The sequence below is a fragment of the Anomaloglossus baeobatrachus genome, chromosome 2 (assembly GCF_048569485.1).
Source record: "Anomaloglossus baeobatrachus isolate aAnoBae1 chromosome 2, aAnoBae1.hap1, whole genome shotgun sequence".
NCBI lineage: Eukaryota > Metazoa > Chordata > Amphibia > Anura > Aromobatidae > Anomaloglossus > Anomaloglossus baeobatrachus.
Genome location: NC_134354.1, coordinates 32,560,671 through 32,579,234, shown reverse-complemented (window position 1 = coordinate 32,579,234; position 18,564 = coordinate 32,560,671). Strand labels below are relative to the sequence as shown.

At 46.9% G+C, this 18,564-nt stretch overlaps 2 protein-coding genes across 4 annotated transcripts in view; one reads left to right on the top strand and one right to left on the bottom strand.

Annotated features, from left to right (window-relative positions):
* Nucleotides 1-460: 460 nt before the first annotated feature.
* HMGN1 (high mobility group nucleosome binding domain 1) lies at nt 461-6,257 on the bottom strand. Of its 2 annotated transcripts, none has more exons than XM_075334975.1 (5): nt 6,034-6,257; nt 4,908-4,973; nt 3,553-3,609; nt 3,042-3,173; nt 461-1,597 (listed from the first exon to the last, which is right to left on the bottom strand). In XM_075334975.1, exons 1-5 carry the CDS (start codon nt 6,046-6,048, stop codon nt 1,556-1,558), a joined length of 312 nt encoding a protein of 103 aa, XP_075191090.1. In that variant the 5' UTR covers nt 6,049-6,257; the 3' UTR covers nt 461-1,555. The 2 variants fall into 2 exon arrangements, with proteins under 2 accessions (XP_075191090.1, XP_075191091.1); XM_075334976.1 differs by having other exon boundaries at nt 3,042-3,170; nt 6,034-6,255.
* Nucleotides 6,258-6,608: 351 nt separating this feature from the next.
* Nucleotides 6,609-18,564, top strand: part of GET1 (guided entry of tail-anchored proteins factor 1) — a 74,804-nt gene continuing 62,848 nt past the window's right edge. The window contains exons 1-2 of one of the 2 annotated variants that reach the window (XM_075334972.1): nt 6,609-6,934; nt 11,688-11,853. In XM_075334972.1, the coding sequence (XP_075191087.1) occupies nt 6,845-6,934; nt 11,688-11,853 (256 nt within the window). In that variant the 5' untranslated portion in view covers nt 6,609-6,844. The remainder of the gene's footprint in view (nt 6,935-11,687; nt 11,854-18,564) is intronic. The other variant, XM_075334971.1, reaches the window with a different exon arrangement.

Below are 18,564 nucleotides of genomic sequence, written 5' to 3'. Positions count from 1 at the left end.
ACTGGCAGTACCTGCCTTTGAGAAGATTTGGACCCAGACCTCTTAACAGGTGGAAGGAAAGTGCTGCTCAGCTAGCATTCACAGGAAGAGTCATAAACAGAAGTCTTTCGCTGACCCCCAGTTATGACAACCCATTGGTGCCCCTTGATCACATGGGACAGCTGATTGTGGCGGGAACAACCCCCGCTGGAGTGTGGGGATAACTACGATTTGAGTTAACAGGCAGGGGTGGATCAGAGATCCACCCACACCTGTTACATGCACAGGTCTGATTAGCAGACATGTGGGGAAAAGTGAAGGCTTGCCACAAGCCTGCATTATGAACTAGAATACAGAATTAGGTTAAGGGGTTAAAAAAAGTTTAAACGCGTTAAGTTTTTATCAGATGAGCTCTAGCCCCAGACATTTGTTGTATTATGCACTAAACTTCAGCGAGTCAATTCATGATCCAACAAGTAGCTATAGTTTTTTTAACCAGGTTTTATTGGTTTGGTGATCAGTACACAGACACTATGAACAATCTGTACATTTTTTTAACCTTTAAACTCTAGTAGAATGGAAATCTAAGAATAAAAACATGAAAGTGAGAAAAATCAGAATCCAAGAAAAAAAAAAAAAAAAGCTAGCGGCTTTTACAACTCCAAGTCTCAAAATACAAGTTGTTCTTGTAAAAAAAGAAAAACCCAACAGAGCACCCCCCTCGTACCAGTATCTTCAACTTGTTAGCTAACTCCCACCCCATTCTCTGAGAAGGAGGGGAAAATGGTAGAAAGTTTTTTTTAATAAGTGAAACAAAAAAAACAACGATAATGCTGCTGCCTGGGGGAGTGAAGTGGATGACAAATTATACCGCTTTTTTTAAATTTTAAAGTTCTTTTTTTCATAACTTCCCAGTACTTCACATCACACTCACTACACACTCGAAGGTTTTCAAAAAGATTCACAGCACTTTTACATAGTTACTGAAATGAAAAATAAAATACCACTACCCCAAAAAAATATAGGAAAAAAAAATGGTAACATCACAGATAAGTACACAATTTTTTTTTAGAGGGAAATCCAACACCAGGGGATTCTTTATTAGATTGTAAAAATTGTACGCAAGACAATATGGGTACAGAGAACAGTTAAAATGTTAAGACAAATTAAAAAAAAACAAAATTATGCCATTTATATCAGCCAGTAGAGGAACACTGGGCTTTACCATCCCAACACCATGTCAGGGAATCCGCTAAAAGTAGCAGAAGACATTGGGTCAAAAAAAAAGGGAAAAAGAATGTTTTTTACATATTAACCGTCTAAACGGGAATCGAAGCTTTGCTCCTTTACAATTTGCAGACTGGTGACTATAGTATAGGTGGGCAGAACGTGTCAAATACTTAAAACCACAACTAAAAGAAAAGACATGGTGGGATTCCCTCCTATTTTAAAAGTGTGTTTTCTAGAATTAAACTACTAAAAAACTTGCATTTACAAAATAGCTGATAAAAATATTCCTCTGAATTGTACAAGGGAGGTACAGGAACCACTGATAAAAGACTTGAACAGATGTAGGTTATTCCGATTTGGATTCCTTGTCTCCATCGGATGCTGGGGCCTGAGGAGGAAGAAGAGAAGCAAAGTTAGGATAAAAACAAAAAGGGGAAAAAGTTAACTTTTTGGATGGAGGAAGGAAAAAAAAAACCAAAAAAAAACACTAAATGAAGTTATCAGCAGAGAATGACTGATCAAACCAAGCACCAGTCATTAATCCCTTCCATCTTTGTCTCTGAAGCCAGAGCTGTCAGAGGGTGAAGGGTTAAGGAAAACAGACAAGATTGAGGATTTAAGAGATTAGCCGCCATGATGCACCAAGCACCTGCGTGGTTTGAACAGTTATTCTGTGCTGACTAGAGTCCCTTTAAGTGCACCTTCCCAACTTAGTTTGCCATGTCACCCTCTTTGGTACCCAAGCTGTCAAAGGGATGCAAGATATGGGAAAAGAAGGTGGGGAGATGCAGTGGACTACTCATCCACACTGAGCTTCGACTGAACACTTTAGTGCCAAATCATCTGAGATCAGCATAATGTAGAGACCCAGATTCCAGGGATGTGCTACTTACTGGGCTGCTTAGTGTATTTTTGATTAAACCATTATTTTATCAGTATATTAGAGGACTTTGTGTGCTGCAGGTAGTCCAGCATATTCATGAGCTCTGTATAGTTACGTCTGCAGCAGAGAAAACATTGACTATCAAAATGACAGCAATGTTTTCTCTGCTTCAGATCTAGCAGTTATGGAACTCATGAATATGCTGGACTACCTGCAGCATGCCAAGTAGTCCTGTAATGATAATCTACTGCTGATTAAACCTTAATCATCAAAACTGCACTATGCAGCCCAGTAAGTCATTGCTGGAATCAGGATCTCTGCCCCTACATTATGCTGCTCAGATTAGGTGGCAAAAACCTGGTAAGATTTAAATTTAAAACTTGAAATAAAATCTAATCTTTTGGCTTTGTTAGAAGTCAGCCCTATTGCAGTTAACAGTAGAGCAGAGATTTGCAATTTCCAAAGTACAGTAGTTATATTGTTAGGAATTTAGGATTCTAGATCTTTACCAAGTGTGTAGTAGTGGTGATGCCAATGGAGGCACCATAGGGTACAGAAACTCCTGCCACCAGTCATGGGCTCCACAATTAAGGCACATGTTGGGCATTTGGTGACTACCCCAGTATTTGTAAGCCAAAACCAGGATTGGGTAACAAGTGGTGCCTGTTTTTCTATTATACTTTTCCTGTTCCACTTCTGATTTTGGCTAAAAATACTAATGTACAAAAACTAACTCAATGTGCATGTGGCCTTAGACAGAATCAGCATTAGCCCAATTTCCCCATGGATGAAGCATGTGCATGTAACAAGCACTAAACAGATGTTTGTTTTTGCATGATGATATGCCAGTTGTGTAGTTCGCCCACTATTATAACATATCTAGACCATCAGTTGCCACTTTCGAACCCTCTTTGTATCACTGGAGTGTAACAGGTGTAGAGTCACCCACCTCGTCACTTTTTGTCTCTCCATTTTCGGATGGCAGGTCATCCTTAGCTTCTTCTTTGTTAGCTTCTTCAGTCTGTTTGCCTTTAGCTCCTTTCTTTCCCTTTGCTGGAACCTTTTTGTCCTCCGACTTCTCCTTGAAGTAAATGGGAAGGATAAATATGGGATCTATAGTATCTGCTGCCTGCTAACAAGTTATGTTCTGTTTATGTCCCTGTCTGGAAGATCATGTAAAGGGGGTTGTCCGCTACATGGACAGACCATAAACAGAGCCTGATGTCAGCTTATCCCAACCCTCCTGGACCATTCATAGTCCCAGTGATGTCTGCATCACATCATCCAGTTATTGCACTGCAGCCAAGATGGGCTGCAGTGGTCACAACTCCCACAGGAAGTGAGTGATGCAGCACTCAGGCAGCTTGAGTGCATAAGTGATGCTAACATCACAGGCCGGGTGTATGACCAGAAGGGCAAGTATAAGAATTTTCTAGGGTAGCAAAAGTATATCAACATACCTTTACTGCTGCCTTTTCCTTTTTTGGCTTTGGTTCGGCTTTTGGTGGCGCTGGTTTCTACAAAGACAAGAGATAACGTTATTCAGATTCATAAGAGCTCTGAAGACCTGAAAAGTCAAAAACCTAAAGGGAATCTGTCACCAGATGTTTGCATCCCCCATCTGATATCAGCATACTGTAGAGACCTGTATTCCAGCAGTGTCATGCACTGAGCTGTTTGCGGTCATTTGATAAAATCACCATTTTCTTGGCTGTAGCAGAGCTCATGAATATGCTGGACTACCTGGAGCACACCAAGTAGTCCTGCAATGATAATCTGCTGATTAAACTGATTTTATCAGAATTACACTAAACAGCACAGTAAGTGACTGCTGGAATCAGGGTCTCTGCCCCTCCATTATGCTGCTCTGAGATTAGGTGGTAACCTTGTGACAGATTTCCTTTTAAAGTGCTCAGTAAAGTAACTCCTTGCTTTTGCAAGTGGGAAGGAGTCCTATCTGCCTACATGCATGTTATGCCTAAAGAGGAATATGAGAAAAATGTTGAAATGTGCACTATTTGAACATTATCACATTTAAAGCAGTAGTACTTTAAAAAAAAAGTTAAATATTTCTGCAGACAGACAAGATTCTTTTAAAGGCCCTTACAGTTCCAACATACCTTCCTATTTTAAGTTAACCCTCCTCCTGCAAGTATTAACCAGCAGGTTAAAGTCAGTCATCAGGTTTATTAAAGTTTTAGTGAAATAGAAGAAAAGACTAGAAAGATGATGCAATGGGTTTTTGCCATTTATTCTGAGAATTATAACATAGGGGCAGAGACCCTGATTCCACCAATGTGTCACTTACTAGGCTGCTTAGTGTAGATTTGATAAAATGACTAATCAGCAGTACATTATTACAGGACTACTTGGCATGCTACAGGTAGTCCAGCATATCCAAGAGCTCTGTATAATTGCTAGATCTGCAGTAGAGAAAATCATGATTTTATCAAAATGACATCAAACAGTTCAGTAAGGGACAAATCGCTGGAATCAGGGTCTGTCTCTACATTATGCTGCTCTCAGATGGGGGAGCAAAATCCTGATGAGGTTCCCTTTAATAGGGCAAAAGTGTCCCTGCTCTCCTATTTACAAGTTGCCATAATGGCAGCCACTTTGCAGTTGTGAAGTGCTGAGGAATGTTTTTATGACTTTGACATACACAGTTTAACAAGTTTTTTTATGCATCCTGAGTGCAGTACTTTATTTAACAAGCACCACTGCAGCTTTGTGTTAAGGGCTCATTGCTGCTTTTTTTTAGCCATTCATATTTAGGGACTGCACTAATAAAATAAACCTATAGGGCCATACTTACAGCTGACAACCGTGCCGACCTCCTCTTGGGCTCATCCTTGGCATCTCCAGCATCAGCAGCGTTAACCTGAAGGATAAATAAGAGTTAGATTGAGCCCTTCTCATAAGTCTAACATAAGAGCAATCAGGTCACACAGCTTTCCCAGGCTCCTGAATGGCAAAGACATCAAAAATGCAAAGGAAATAAAATAAAAATTGATGCAAAAAGTAATTTAAGGAGGCAGAAGCCTGATAAGCTGCTTGTGTGGCAGTGTAAGCCGTTCTGTCTGCACAGCTCAGGATGTGAGCACAGGCTGCAGCATGACTTACATGTTCAGTCCTCCGAACACTCCTCCGCCGGCAGATGGCGCTGAGCAGACAAGCCCAGAGGACATGAAATACATAGTAAAGAATAAATGGGAGGAGGAGGGAGGGGGGTGTGCGCGGGGAAGAATGTAAGCTGCCTTATAAACAAACAAGAGCCAAAGCCATGGTGCCGGCCGCCCTCCCCCACCTGGTGAGTGGAACATGCCTCATCTATGGAGACAGCAGCTCCCCCCCTCCTCACCCCACAGGGTCATCAGCGACATACAGCACACACGGGGGAACTTGATGGGCCGTGACGTCACCGATTTACCGCTCTTTTATTGGCTAGACTTCATCGCCCGCAGCTCTCCGATTGGCTAAAGCGCGTCGTGAACGTTCTAGAACGTCCGGGACCTCCCCGCTTTCTTGGACGAGCCAGTGCGCTCAGGAGAGCTGTGAGGAGAACCCGCCACCGAGGGCTGCGGGGCGGGCGGGAAGAGAAAAAAAAAAATCCCAGCGACAGGAGCTGATCCGCTGCGCGCCATTACCCCTCCCCCACCACCTCACATCATCCACCGCCGCCATTACACAAACCGCGACAACCGAATAACGTGGAAAAAAAAAATATTGAAATTATAAAAACGAAAAAAAAAAAATCCAAATATATATATAAAAAAAAATAAAAAACGGCATTAAAATTATATAGAAAAAAGGCGCCTAAAAAAAGGAAGGAGAACAATGGCGCCACTTTTTGGCGGTAAAACGCGCCGTGAGTTGATGGAGGCGCAGAGGCGCCGTCTCCGCGTCCGTCCTTGAGGTCGCCGCCGCTGTGATCCGCTCACCTTTCTCTTGGGCATGGCGATGATGGCTTGTGCTTTCAGCGGTGGGAAAAAAAATACTAGAAAGTCTCCAGCGGCGGCAAAGAAGCAATGGCCGAGAGCAGCGCTGAAATCCCCGCTCTCCTCCTGCAGATGGAGTCCTCACAAAGAACTAGCTGCACGCACCGCGCTCGCAAGCGGTTAATATGCCACCGCCAGGAGAACTAGTTCAAACCGGATAGGATCCCTCCGCCTCTTTATCTATTCAACCTGCTGAAGGGGGGGCAAGTGGGAGGGGCCTATCCAGCATGGCCCCGCCCCGTTACCCCCCACTGATTGGCTGGGATTGCCTAAAGAGCGCCTTTTAAACCATAACACGGGCACCTGTCTGGGTAGGTTAAGCTGTCAGTCATGCAGTAATTGCCCCCTCCCCCAGCTCGGGGAGGGGTATGAGGGCGGGGTGGGGGTAGGTGGAGGGGGGGTGGTAGTAAATCGGCTTTAGCTATTTTTTCCCTCCATTGTTTTTTTTTTTTATTTCTAGGTTTGTTTGAATCACTGGTGGTAAATAGAATCCCGGGCGCTGATTGGTCGGCGGCGGAGCGGATGGAACGTCACGAGCCCCGCGTTCGATGCTTCTCCGCGCGTTCTATGCCCGCTCCCCGCGCTCAGACCCCGTGCACACAATAAAAGCGGCCGCACATGAGCCGTGCCCCGGGCCCGAGCCTCGGCGGAGCGGTGCTGCCCGGCAGCGGCCATGGCTCCCGCCTCCTCCTCCGGGCGGATAAGGAGGGGAGGCGGGACCTGGTGATTGCTATTGTGTGTGATCCCGGGAAACATGGCGGAGAGCTGTGCGTGGTTGTTAGTGCTGGTCACTGTGTTTCTGTGCAATCTGTTTAAAATCCAGCTGCCTTCCTTATCCTCAATAGTAAGTAATGCGCAGAGGCAGAGGGCACATGCACCGGCGGGGGGGGGGCATTTATTTATTTTAGGGACCCCCCCTCCCCCCGCATTCCACCCCCCCCCCCCCCCACCATGTGTTACATAAATGCAGAAAAAATATTCAGGGGCTGCTTTTCTCCAAGAGCTGCCAGCGCCGCCATGTCTCTGCCCTCACCTGACATAACCCCTGAGCTGTGCACATATAGAGGGCTGCGGCTCCCAACAAATATGGAGGCTGCCGCCCCCCCCCGAGGATTACACAGAGAGGATCAGTGCCACCATCGTGCCAGCCATGTCACTACACTGCCAGACAGATCTATACATTGCCAGCCATGTAAATACACTGCAGATCTATACAGTGTGCCAGCCATGTCACTGCACTCAGTGCCAGGCAGATCTATAGTGTGCCAGCCATGTCACTACACTGCCAGACAGATCTATACATTGCCAGCCATGTCACTACACTGCAGAGCTATACAGTGTGCCAGCCATGTCACTACACCTCAACTGCAGAGCTATACAGTGTGCCAGCCATGTCACTACACTCAGTGCCAGGCAGATCTATACAGTGTGCCAGCCATGTCGCTACACTGCAGATCTATACAGTGTGCCAGCCATGTCACTACACTGCAGATCTATACAGTGTGCCAGCCATGTCACTACACTGCAGAGCTATACAGTGTGCCAGCCATGTCACTACACCTCAACTGCAGATCTATACAGTGTGCCAGCCATGTCACTACACTCAGTGCCAGGCAGATCTATACAGTGTGCCAGCCATGTCGCTACACTGCAGATCTATACAGTGTGCCAGCCATGTCACTACACTGCAGATCTATACAGTGTGCCAGCCATGTCACTACACTGCAGATCTATACAGTGTGCCAGCCATGTCACTACACTGCAGAGCTATACAGTGTGCCAGCCATGTCACTACACTGCAGAGCTATACAGTGTGCCAGCCATGTCACTACACTGCAGATCTATACAGTGTGCCAGCCATGTCACTACACTGCAGATCTATACAGTGTGCCAGCCATGTCACTACACTGCAGATCTATACAGTGTGCCAGCCATGTCACTACACCTCAACTGCAGATCTATACAGTGTGCCAGCCATGTCACTACACTCAGTGCCAGGCAGATCTATACAGTGTGCCAGCCATGTCACTACACTGCAGATCTATACAGTGTGCCAGCCATGTCACTACACTGCAGATCTATACAGTGTGCCAGCCATGTCACTACACTCAGTGCCAGGCAGATCTATACAGTGTGCCAGCCATGTAAATACACTGCAGATCTATACAGTGTGCCAGCCATGTCACTACACTCTGTGCCAGGCAGATCTATACAGTGTGCCAGCCATGTCACTACACTCAGTGCCAGGCAGATCTATAGTGTGCCAGCCATGTCACTACACTGCAGATCTATACAGTGTGCCAGCCATGTCACTACACTGCAGATCTATACAGTGTGCCAGCCATGTCACTACACTGCAGATCTATACAGTGTGCCAGCCATGTCACTACACTCAGTGCCAGGCAGATCTATACAGTGTGCCAGCCATGTAAATACACTGCAGATCTATACAGTGTGCCAGCCATGTCACTACACTCAGTGCCAGGCAGATCTATACAGTGTGCCAGCCATGTAAATACACTGCAGATCTATACAGTGTGCCAGCCATGTCACTACACTCAGTGCCAGGCAGATCTATACAGTGTGCCAGCCATGTCACTACACTCAGTGCCAGGCAGATCTATAGTGTGCCAGCCATATCACTACACTGCCAGACATGCCTAGATTCTCAATGCCAGACAGATCTATACAGTGTGCCAGCCATGTAAATACACTGCAGATCTATACATTGTGCCAGCCATGTCACTACACTCAGTGCCAGGCAGATCTATAGTGTGCCAGCCATGTCACTACACTGCAGATATTTTCATTTTGCCAGCCATGCCACTACTCTGCCAGTCATACCTAGATTCTCAGTGCCATGCAGATCTATACAGTGTGCCAGGCAGATCTATACAGTGTGCCAGCCATGTCTGTAGACTCAGTGCCAGGCAGATCTATACAGTGTGCCAGGCAGATCTATACAGTGTGCCAGCCATGTCACTACACTGTCAGCCATGTCACTACACTCAGTGCCAGGCAGATCTATATATTGTGCCATCCATGTCAGTACACTTAGTGCCAGGTATATATAGACCATTGTGCCAGTTATACCTATATTCTCAGTGCCAGGCAGATCTATACATTGTGCTATTCATGTCTGTACACTTAATGCCAGGCAGATCTATACATTGGGCCATCCATGTCAGTACACTCAGTGCCAGGCAGATCTATACATTGTGCCATGCAGATCTATACATTGTGCCAGCCATGTCAGTACACTCAGTGCCAGGCAGATCTATACATTGTGCCAGCCATGTCAGTACACTCAGTGCCAGGCAGATCTATACATTGTGCCATGCAGATCTATACATTGTGCCAGCCATGTCAGTACACTCAGTGCCAGGCAGATCTATACATTGTGCCAGCCATGTCAGTACACTCAGTGCCAGGCAGATCTATACATTGTGCCATGCAGATCTATACATTGGGCCATCCATGTCAGTACACTCAGTGCCAGGCAGATCTATACATTGTGCCATGCAGATCTATACATTGTGCCAGCCATGTCAGTACACTCAGTGCCAGGCAGATCTATACATTGTGCCAGCCATGTCAGTACACTCAGTGCCAGGCAGATCTATACATTGTGCCATGCAGATCTATACATTGTGCCAGCCATGTCTGTACACTTAGTGCCAGGCAGATCTATACATTGTACCAGGCAGATCTATACATTGTAAAAAAAAACTTGCCGGTGGATCCTTGGCACCCGCAAGGACTGGCAGCCCGAGAAACAGGTGAGCTGAGGATACCCTTAGATCTATACATTGTGCCAGCCATGTCAGTTCACTCCGTGCCAGGCAGATCTATACACTGCCAGTCACCTATATCCTCAGTGCCTGCCGTGTACAGTATATACCTAGTCTGCAGTTGTGTGTATATGACTTGTGGGATTCTTGTCTCCTGTACACTTTGGTGTCTACAGTGAGTATATGACACTGACCTTCAGGAAATATTCGCTGCTTTATGCACAGATTATGATGATGCAGCGGAGGTGAAGGTGGCATTTGACCCACAGGAATTGCATTGTAGCACATTGAGACAATTGGATAAAAGGGGTTAATAAAAAAGAAAAGATAAGCGATTAATGTGTGACGCTGCAGTAACTACAACAGGGATCCAGTGTGGAGCAGTTTGCCAGTCTACGGGACCATCGGAGGTCGTGCGGTATAAAGCGCTCGTGCTCGGCCACTTCCATCAGTCCTGTAGGCTCAGAATGGAGCAGACAAGTATCACCATTATCATGAGCGACTCCGTTATCTTCCTAATTGACAAAATCTGAAAAGGCGCATATCTTGGTAATCGGTGGAGGACAAAAGGTAGAATCACTCTTGTGAAAACTGTACAAAGCCATAGTTTTTTTTAAGCCCTTTCACCACTTTGTGCACAAGTAGGAGGCTTCTGAGCGATCAGTAGGGTTCATCAGACATATAAATGGGCCAGAACTAGTGATGAGCGCGCACTACCATGCTCAGGTGGTCTGTACACAAATCGAGCAGCTCGATGGGCACCACTCATCCACCAAGTATAATGGAAGTCACTGTGGAACCAAGCATTTGTCCTGATGCTTTCCTTGAAAATTGTTTGAGTTCCCCATTCACTTCCATTATGCACTAGTCACACCCATCTAAGCGTCCAACCGCTCATTACTAGTGCCGAGCACCCGAGCATGGTAGTGCCCGCTCATCACTAGTTACGAGTACTGAGCATCCGAGCATGGTAGTGCCCACTCATCACTAGTTACCAGTATCTAGCACCCGAGCATGGTAGTGCCCACTCATCACTAGTTACAAGTACTGAGCACCTGAGCATGGCAGTGCCCGCTCATCATTAGTTACGAGTACCAAGCACCCAAGCATGGCAGTGCCCGCTCATCACTAGTTACCAGTATCGAGCATCCGAGCATGGTAGTGCCCGCTCATCACTAGTTACAAGTACTGAGCACCTGAGCATGGCAGTGCCCGCTCATCATTAGTTACGAGTACCAAGCATGGCAGTGCCCGCTCATCACTAGTTACAAGTACTGAGCACCTGAGCATGGCAGTGCCCACTCATCATTAGTTACGAGTACCAAGCACCCAAGCATGGCAGTGCCCGCTCATCACTAGTTACTAGTACTGAGCACCTGAGCATGGTAGTGCCCGCTCATCACTAGTTACAAGTACTGAGCACCCGAGCATGGTAGTGCCCGCTCATCACTAGTTACAAGTACTGAGCACTTGAGCATGGTAGTGCCCACTCATCACTAGTTACGAGAACTGAGCATGGTAGTGCCCGCTCATCACTAGTTACAAGTACTGAGCACCTGAGCATGGTAGTGCCCACTCATCACTAGTTACGAGTACTGAGCATCCGAGCATGGTAGTGCCCGCTCATCACTAGTTACCAGTATCGAGCACCCGAGCATGGTAGTGCCCGCTCATCACTAGTTACAAATACTGAGCATGGTAGTGCCCGCTCATCACTAGTTATGATTACCGAGGATGCCCTATGAAAACAGTGCGTTGAGTCATCTGATAAACTGGACTGTGCTCCATCTGCTTTGTCCATTGTAGGTGTCCCGGCTGCTGCAGAAGGATGTGGATCAGGAGCAGCAGATGAGGGCCGATATTCAGAGTATGCGGCAGGAGCTCTCCAGTATCAGTATGATGGATGAGTTTGCAAGATATGCCAGACTGGAGCGCAAAATCAACAAGATGACGGACAAACTAAAGACACACGGTAATACCACGAGGAGTCTACACCAGGGTGTCATCATTAATGCCGCCTACTGGTGCATCACACTTATAGTTTCCCATTAGGATACACGTGGATTCAGTTATTGCACTTTTTTCTTTTGCTCTTGATTGTAACTTTAATATAGTTTTTACAGAATTACGTGCATCTGGCGGCAGCATGGATAATGGGAAATGTACAAGAACCCAACATTCCTATAACTCCCATAGACTTCTATGGAGAGAGCCATGAGTCGCCACCACTACTCTTCCTTTGTGCTGGAGGGGTATCAGCGGGGGGAAGGAGGAGGGGGGGGGCATATTACCGCAGCCAAGGGCTCAGTGGGCCGATCACCTCCAAAGCAGGCGAAACTTAAAATTCTGACTGTTGGATATATACATATACTGTTCTTGCATAGGGTCCTCCTCTGTCAGTGGGGGGCAGGGTACGCTGCTATAGGAGAGCCCCTCTTATATTGTTTGTGCTTATCTATTGACTCCATAGTTATGCTACAGGATTAGACTCTGGTCAATCAAGAATGCAAAATCTGCAGTGATGCATAAACGTGGGCCATTGTGTGCAATGACTTCTCGCTGTACATTATAATACCGTGGTATACATATGCACAGTGGGTTGGCCCACATTGCATTACAATTATAGCACGTCACACCTTGTTATGGGTCAGCGTAGACCTCCCAGGTAGCAGAGGCCCTGATGTCACTGCTGTTCCTGCACCCTCTAATGCTACAGCTCCGGGCAATGCACATAATGATGCGAATTGCACTGATTTTTGCCACAATCAGATGCGTTTTCTATGGTAAATTCACTCTGCAGCACATGATCTGGACAGGGTGAAGTTTTTTGGAATTTTCCTGCTCAGTTTTTCCATTTATTGTGGCAAAATCTCTATTAAAACTTTGTGAATGTACCATAATGCAATGGGAGAATTACTTAAATAAATAAATCTTTATTTTTATATAGCGCTAACATATTCCACAGCGCTTTACATGCATCAGGAACACTGTCCCCATTGGGGATCACAATCTAAATTACCTATCTGTATGTCTAATGGGAGAATTACTTCCATTTAGACCCAATTTATCACCGGGCTCCGGCTCAATGATACATTTGATGTAGTTTTTTAGACTTCTCTATCTGCACGTGCTGTTACTTTTTTACGTTTTACAATGAAAAATAAAATCCCCCCCTGAGAACGGTGCTCAGCGCTTTTACTTAAATGGAGCAGAGCTGTACATGCTCGGCTTGTCCGCCACTTTTTGTATATGGGACTGTCAGAGGAAGTAAAGCGCTGTACTCAGCAGTCCTATTAATAATGAATAGGTGCACATGCTCGAACTGTGCGGCACTCATATAAGGGACTGGCGGAGAAAGCGGAGTGCAGTGATCAGCAGTTCTATTGACAGTGAATGGAGCAGAGGTGCGTATGCTCGACCTATGTGCAACTCGTATAAGGGACTGTTGGAGTGCAGTGGTCAGCACTCCTTTTGATAATGAATGGAGGTGCGCATGTGCGATCTGTGCACCACTCGTATAACGGACTGTCAGAGAAAGCAGAGCGCAGTACTCAGCAGTCCTATTGATAATGAATGGAGTGGAAGTGTGCATGCTCAAACTGTGCGGCACTCGTATAAGGGCCTGTTGGAGAAAGTGGAGTGCAGTGATCAGCAGTTCTGTTGATAATGAATGGAGTGGAGGTGCGCATGCGCGATCTGTGCACCACTCGTATATGGGGTTGTCGGGGAAACAGAGCATAGTACTCAGTAGTCCTATTGACAACGAATTGTAGTGGAGGTGCGCATGTTCGACCTGTGAGCCACTCATATAAGGTATTGTTGGAGAAAACGTAGCGCAGTACTTAGCAGTCCTAGTGGCAATGAATGGAGTGGACGTGCGCATGCTCGACCTATGGGCCCGGTGAACCCCTCCAGTTGCTTGGCTTGCTTTTTCGTTGCGTGCACTGGGAAAAACTTGGTGAGAGAATGTTTCTTCCGGCTCAGATGACGTGTCTTCATGGGCCAAGACTTACAGCCATAATACAGACAAGAAAATGTCTGTTTTCCACGATCAGACAGTAAGGCCATTTTCTAGCTATAGACTAGTTGTTTCATGACTAAATATCTCCCATTGGACCTGATAATTGTGTATAATTTTATATTATACTAGCTGTAGTGCCCGGGCGTTGCCTAGTAACTGTCTCTCTGTCTCTCTCCCAGTCTATGTCTGTCTGTCTCTGTGTGTCTGTCTCTGTGTCTCTGTCTCTCTGTCTGCTATCTGTCTCTGTCTGTCTGTCTCCATCTCTGTATCTGTCTGTCTCTCTCTATCTCTGTGTCTTTCTGTGTCTGTCTGTCTCTCTATCTCTGTGTCTGTCAGTCTCTTTCCCCGTCTCTCATTTTAGGTCTCTTTCTTTCCCTGTCTGTCTCTTTCCCTGTCTGTCTCTATCTCTTTCTTTGTCTCTTTCCTTGTCTGTCTCTTTCCCTGTCTCTGTCTTTTTCCCTGTCTCTCTGTCTCTTTCCCTGTCTCTCTGCCTGTCTCTTTCCCTGTCTCTCTGCCCCTTTCCCTGTCTGCCTCTTACTCTGTCTGTGCCTATGTCTGTCTGTCTGTATCTTTCTGTCTCTCTCTATCAGTCTCTCCATCGACATCTTATTACCTCATACAGAAGCTTCTTATACTAACAATGTCCTTCGTTCCTTTAGCAACCAATCACAACTGCTATTAATGACCTTTAGCTCACAGCTTCATTGACTTTAGTGGAGGCAGTTTTTTTGGAGAGTAACTGTAAAGCGCGGGGTTACATTTTCCCGTGAAAACATAGTCTATGGCATTCCCTGAGTCACATGAGGAGTCCGTGCAAAATTTCGTGATTGTAAATGCGACGGTGCGGATTCCTTTTGCGGACACACACACACACACACACACACACACACACACACACACACTCAGCTTTATATATTAGATTACAATTTATTCATTACTCAAACATCACTTAATATTTAGCCAAAGGTAAAGACATAAGTAACGGTGGGACTTTGCGCCCCTGTGAATATTTCCCAAAATAACATTTCTGAAAATAAATTACAGGAATATTACAAGTCACAGAGCTCTGGGCCGGCGTCTGATAGGACACATAGCCATGCACATTGGATAATAGACACCTCAGCTGCTGCAGAACCACTTTTTAAGGAAGTTCTGAGTAACGGACCGTCCTCCATGACATCTATGGACCCTAATTAGCCATATGGTCGCATCACTCAAAAGCGACAACTCCTGTTAGTGAAGGGCAAATGGCCATTATTTGCCATCTTATTAGGGGATTTGCTAATTAAGGTGTCATTAGCCCAATAAACTACTGGCAAATGTTCCTGTGATTGCGTCTGGCACCGGCCTTCTGATAATAGACCTTTATTTATGTAACCGAGCCGGAAAAGCCGCATGGACTTCTATTAATCCTTTCACTTGGCGCCATCAGGAGAGAAACATCAGGGGCCGCAGAGATTATTGTTGATTCTGGTAGGACCGGACCACCATCCATCAGGAGGTCGGATTTCAACTTTTGTCTTTAAAGGGGCTGTCTCATAATTATCAAGGGGTAAATTGAAAAGGATTTTTAATTCTTACCAACCACCTCTGCAGTCCATCAGAGGTGGCCAGTTTCCTAGGCAAGGAATGCATGCTTACAAGCTCTGTGCTTTACAGCTTGTAAGTGCTGCTCTGAAGTTGAGCGGATCATAAAATGTAGCCAGCTTCAGATACAAAGCAGCCGGTGCTGGCAGAATGGGAGAGCCACAGTTCGGTCCAGCAATGCATTAATCCGGAGTGCACTACTTCCCCGTGCTCGGCAAGCAGGAAGTCAGATGGTAGGGGAGCAGGGGGCTCCTGAAGATGGATACGAAGACTACCCTTGAAGGGGTTTGTCCTGGACTTTGATACTGATGAGCTTTTCTTATGATAAGTCATCAATGTCAGACAGATAGGGATCCGATAAACAAGATCTCCAGTAATCAGCTGACTCCTGGACCCCTATCCACTGGAATTTCACAGTGTAAGAAGCCAGAATATCTCCATAGACGGTGTACTAGCCGTTCTCGAGTTTTAGCAGCAAACACTTCAGTGGGAACTGATCTACGATACCCAGGCAGTAAAAATTGCAAAAACAGTTTCTGCTACCATTCCAACATGGATTTTCAAAGGAAGTACACCCGCCTCATCATGCCTAAGAGATCTGTATAATAATTGTCTGCAGATTATATTTTGAAATCTGCTTACAGATCCGATTTACGTTCCAAAAAACCTCTTTATGTTAATGCAACAACATACACTGAGCAATAATATAAACACCACACTTTTGTTTTTGCTCCATTTTTCTTGAGCTAAGATCTAAAGGGGACTTTACATGCTGCGACATTGCTAATGCGAAGTCGTTGGGGTCACGGATTTGGTGACGCACATCCGGCCGCATTAGCGATGCCGTTGCGTGTGACACCTATGAGCGATTTTGCATCGTCGCAAAAACGTACAAAATCGCTCATCAGTGACATGGGGGTCCATTCTCAAATAACGTTACTGCAGCAGTAACGAAGTTGTTCCTCGTTCCGGCGGCAGCACACATCGCTCCGTGTGACACCGCAGGAACGAGGAAGCTCTCCTTACCTGCGTCCTGGCCACAATGCGGAAGGAAGGAGGTGGGCGGGATGTTACATCCCGCTCATCTCCGCCCCTCCGCTTCTATTGGGCGGCGGTTTAGTGACGCAGCTGTGACGTCGCTGTGACGCTGAACGAACCGCCCTCTTAGAAAGGAGGCGGTTCGCCGGTCACAGCGATGTCGCCGGGCAGGTAAGTACGTGTGACGGGTCTGGGCGATGTTGTGCGGCATGGGCAGCGATTTGCCCGTGTGGCACAACAGATGGGGGCGGGAACGCATGCTAGCGATATCGGTACCGATATTGCAGTGTGTAAAGCGGCCTTTAAACTTTTTTTTTTCTTCAAATATTGTTGCCAAATTTGTGTAAATCTGTGTTAGTGATCACTTCTCCTCCGTGGAGATAAGAATCCATCCACCTCACAGGCGCAGCTTATAAAGATTGTGATTAGACAGCATGATTAGAGCACAGGTGTGTCTTAGTCTGGCCAGCATGATTATTGCACAGGTGTGCCTTAGGCTGGCCACAATAAAAGGCCTCTCTAAAATGTGCGGGTTTAATCACACAGCACAATTCCACAGATGTCGCCAGTTTTTATGGAGCGTGCAGCTGATGACTGCAGGAATGTCACCAGAGCTGTTGCTCGTGAACTGAATGTTCATTTATTTACCATAAGTCGTCTCCAAAGGCGTTCCAGAGAATTTGGCAGAACATCCAACCAGTGTCAGAACCACAGACCACGTGTGACCGAACCAGCCCAGGACCTCCACATCCAGAATCTTCATTTCCAAGATCGTCTGAGACCGGCCCCCCGGACAGCGGCTGCAACAATCGGTGCAAAACCAAAGAATTTCTACACAAACTGTCAGACATAGTCTCAGGGAAGCTCCTCTGCTGCTCATTGTCCTCATCGGGGGTCTCCACCTGACTGCAGAGCGTTGTCCTCATGGGGGGTCTCCACCTGACTGCAGAGTGTTGTCCTCATGGGTGGTCTCCACCTGACTGCAGAGCGTTGTCCTCATCGGGGGTCTCCACCTGACTGCAGAGCGTTGTCCTCATGGGGGGTCTCCACCTGACTGCAGAGCGTTGTCCTCATGGGGGGTCTCCACCTGACTGCAGAGCGTTGTCCTCATCGGGGGTCTCCACTGGACTGCAGAGCGTTGTCCTCCTCGGGTGTCTCCAGCTGACTGCAGAGCGTTGTCCTCATCGGGGGTCTCCACCTGACTGCAGAGCGTTGTCCTCATCGGGGGTCTCCACCTGACTGCAGAGCGTTGTCCTCCTCGGGTGTCTCCAGCTGACTGCAGAGCGTTGTCCTCCTCGGGGGTCTCCACTTGACTGGAGAGCGTTGTCCTCATGGGGGTCTCCCCCTGACTGCAGAGCGTTGTCCTCCTCGGGGGTCTCCACTTGACTGGAGAGCGTTGTCCTCATGGGGGATCTCCCCCTGACTGCAGAGCGCTGTCCTCATCGGGGGTCTCCCCCTGACTGCAGAGCGTTGTCCTCATCGGGGGTCTCCAGCTGACTGCAGAGCGTTGTCCTCATCGGGTGTCTCCAGCTGACTGCAGAGCGTTGTCCTCATCGGGGGTCTCCAGCTGACTGCAGAGCGTTGTCCTCATCGGGTGTCTCCATCTGACTGCAGAGCGTTGTCCTCATCGGGGGTCTCCAGCTGACTGCAGAGCGTTGTCCTCATCGGGTGTCTCCATCTGACTGCAGAGCGTTGTCCTCATCGGGGGTCTCCACCTGACTGCAGAGCGTCATCATAACCGACTTGTGTGGGCAAATGCTCCCATTCGATGGTGTCTGGCAGGTTGGAGAGGTTTCTCTTCACGGATGAATCCCAGTTGTCACTGTACAGGGCAGATAGCAGACTGTACGGAGTCGTGTGGGTGAGCGGTTTGCTGATGTCTCCGTTGTGAATGGAGTGGCCCATGGTGGTGGTGGGTTATGGTCTGGGCAGGTGTATGTTATGGACAGTGAACACAGGGGCTTTTTATTGTGGCCATTTTGGATGCACAGAGATTCCATGAGGAGATCCTGAGGCCATTGCTGTGCCTCATCTACG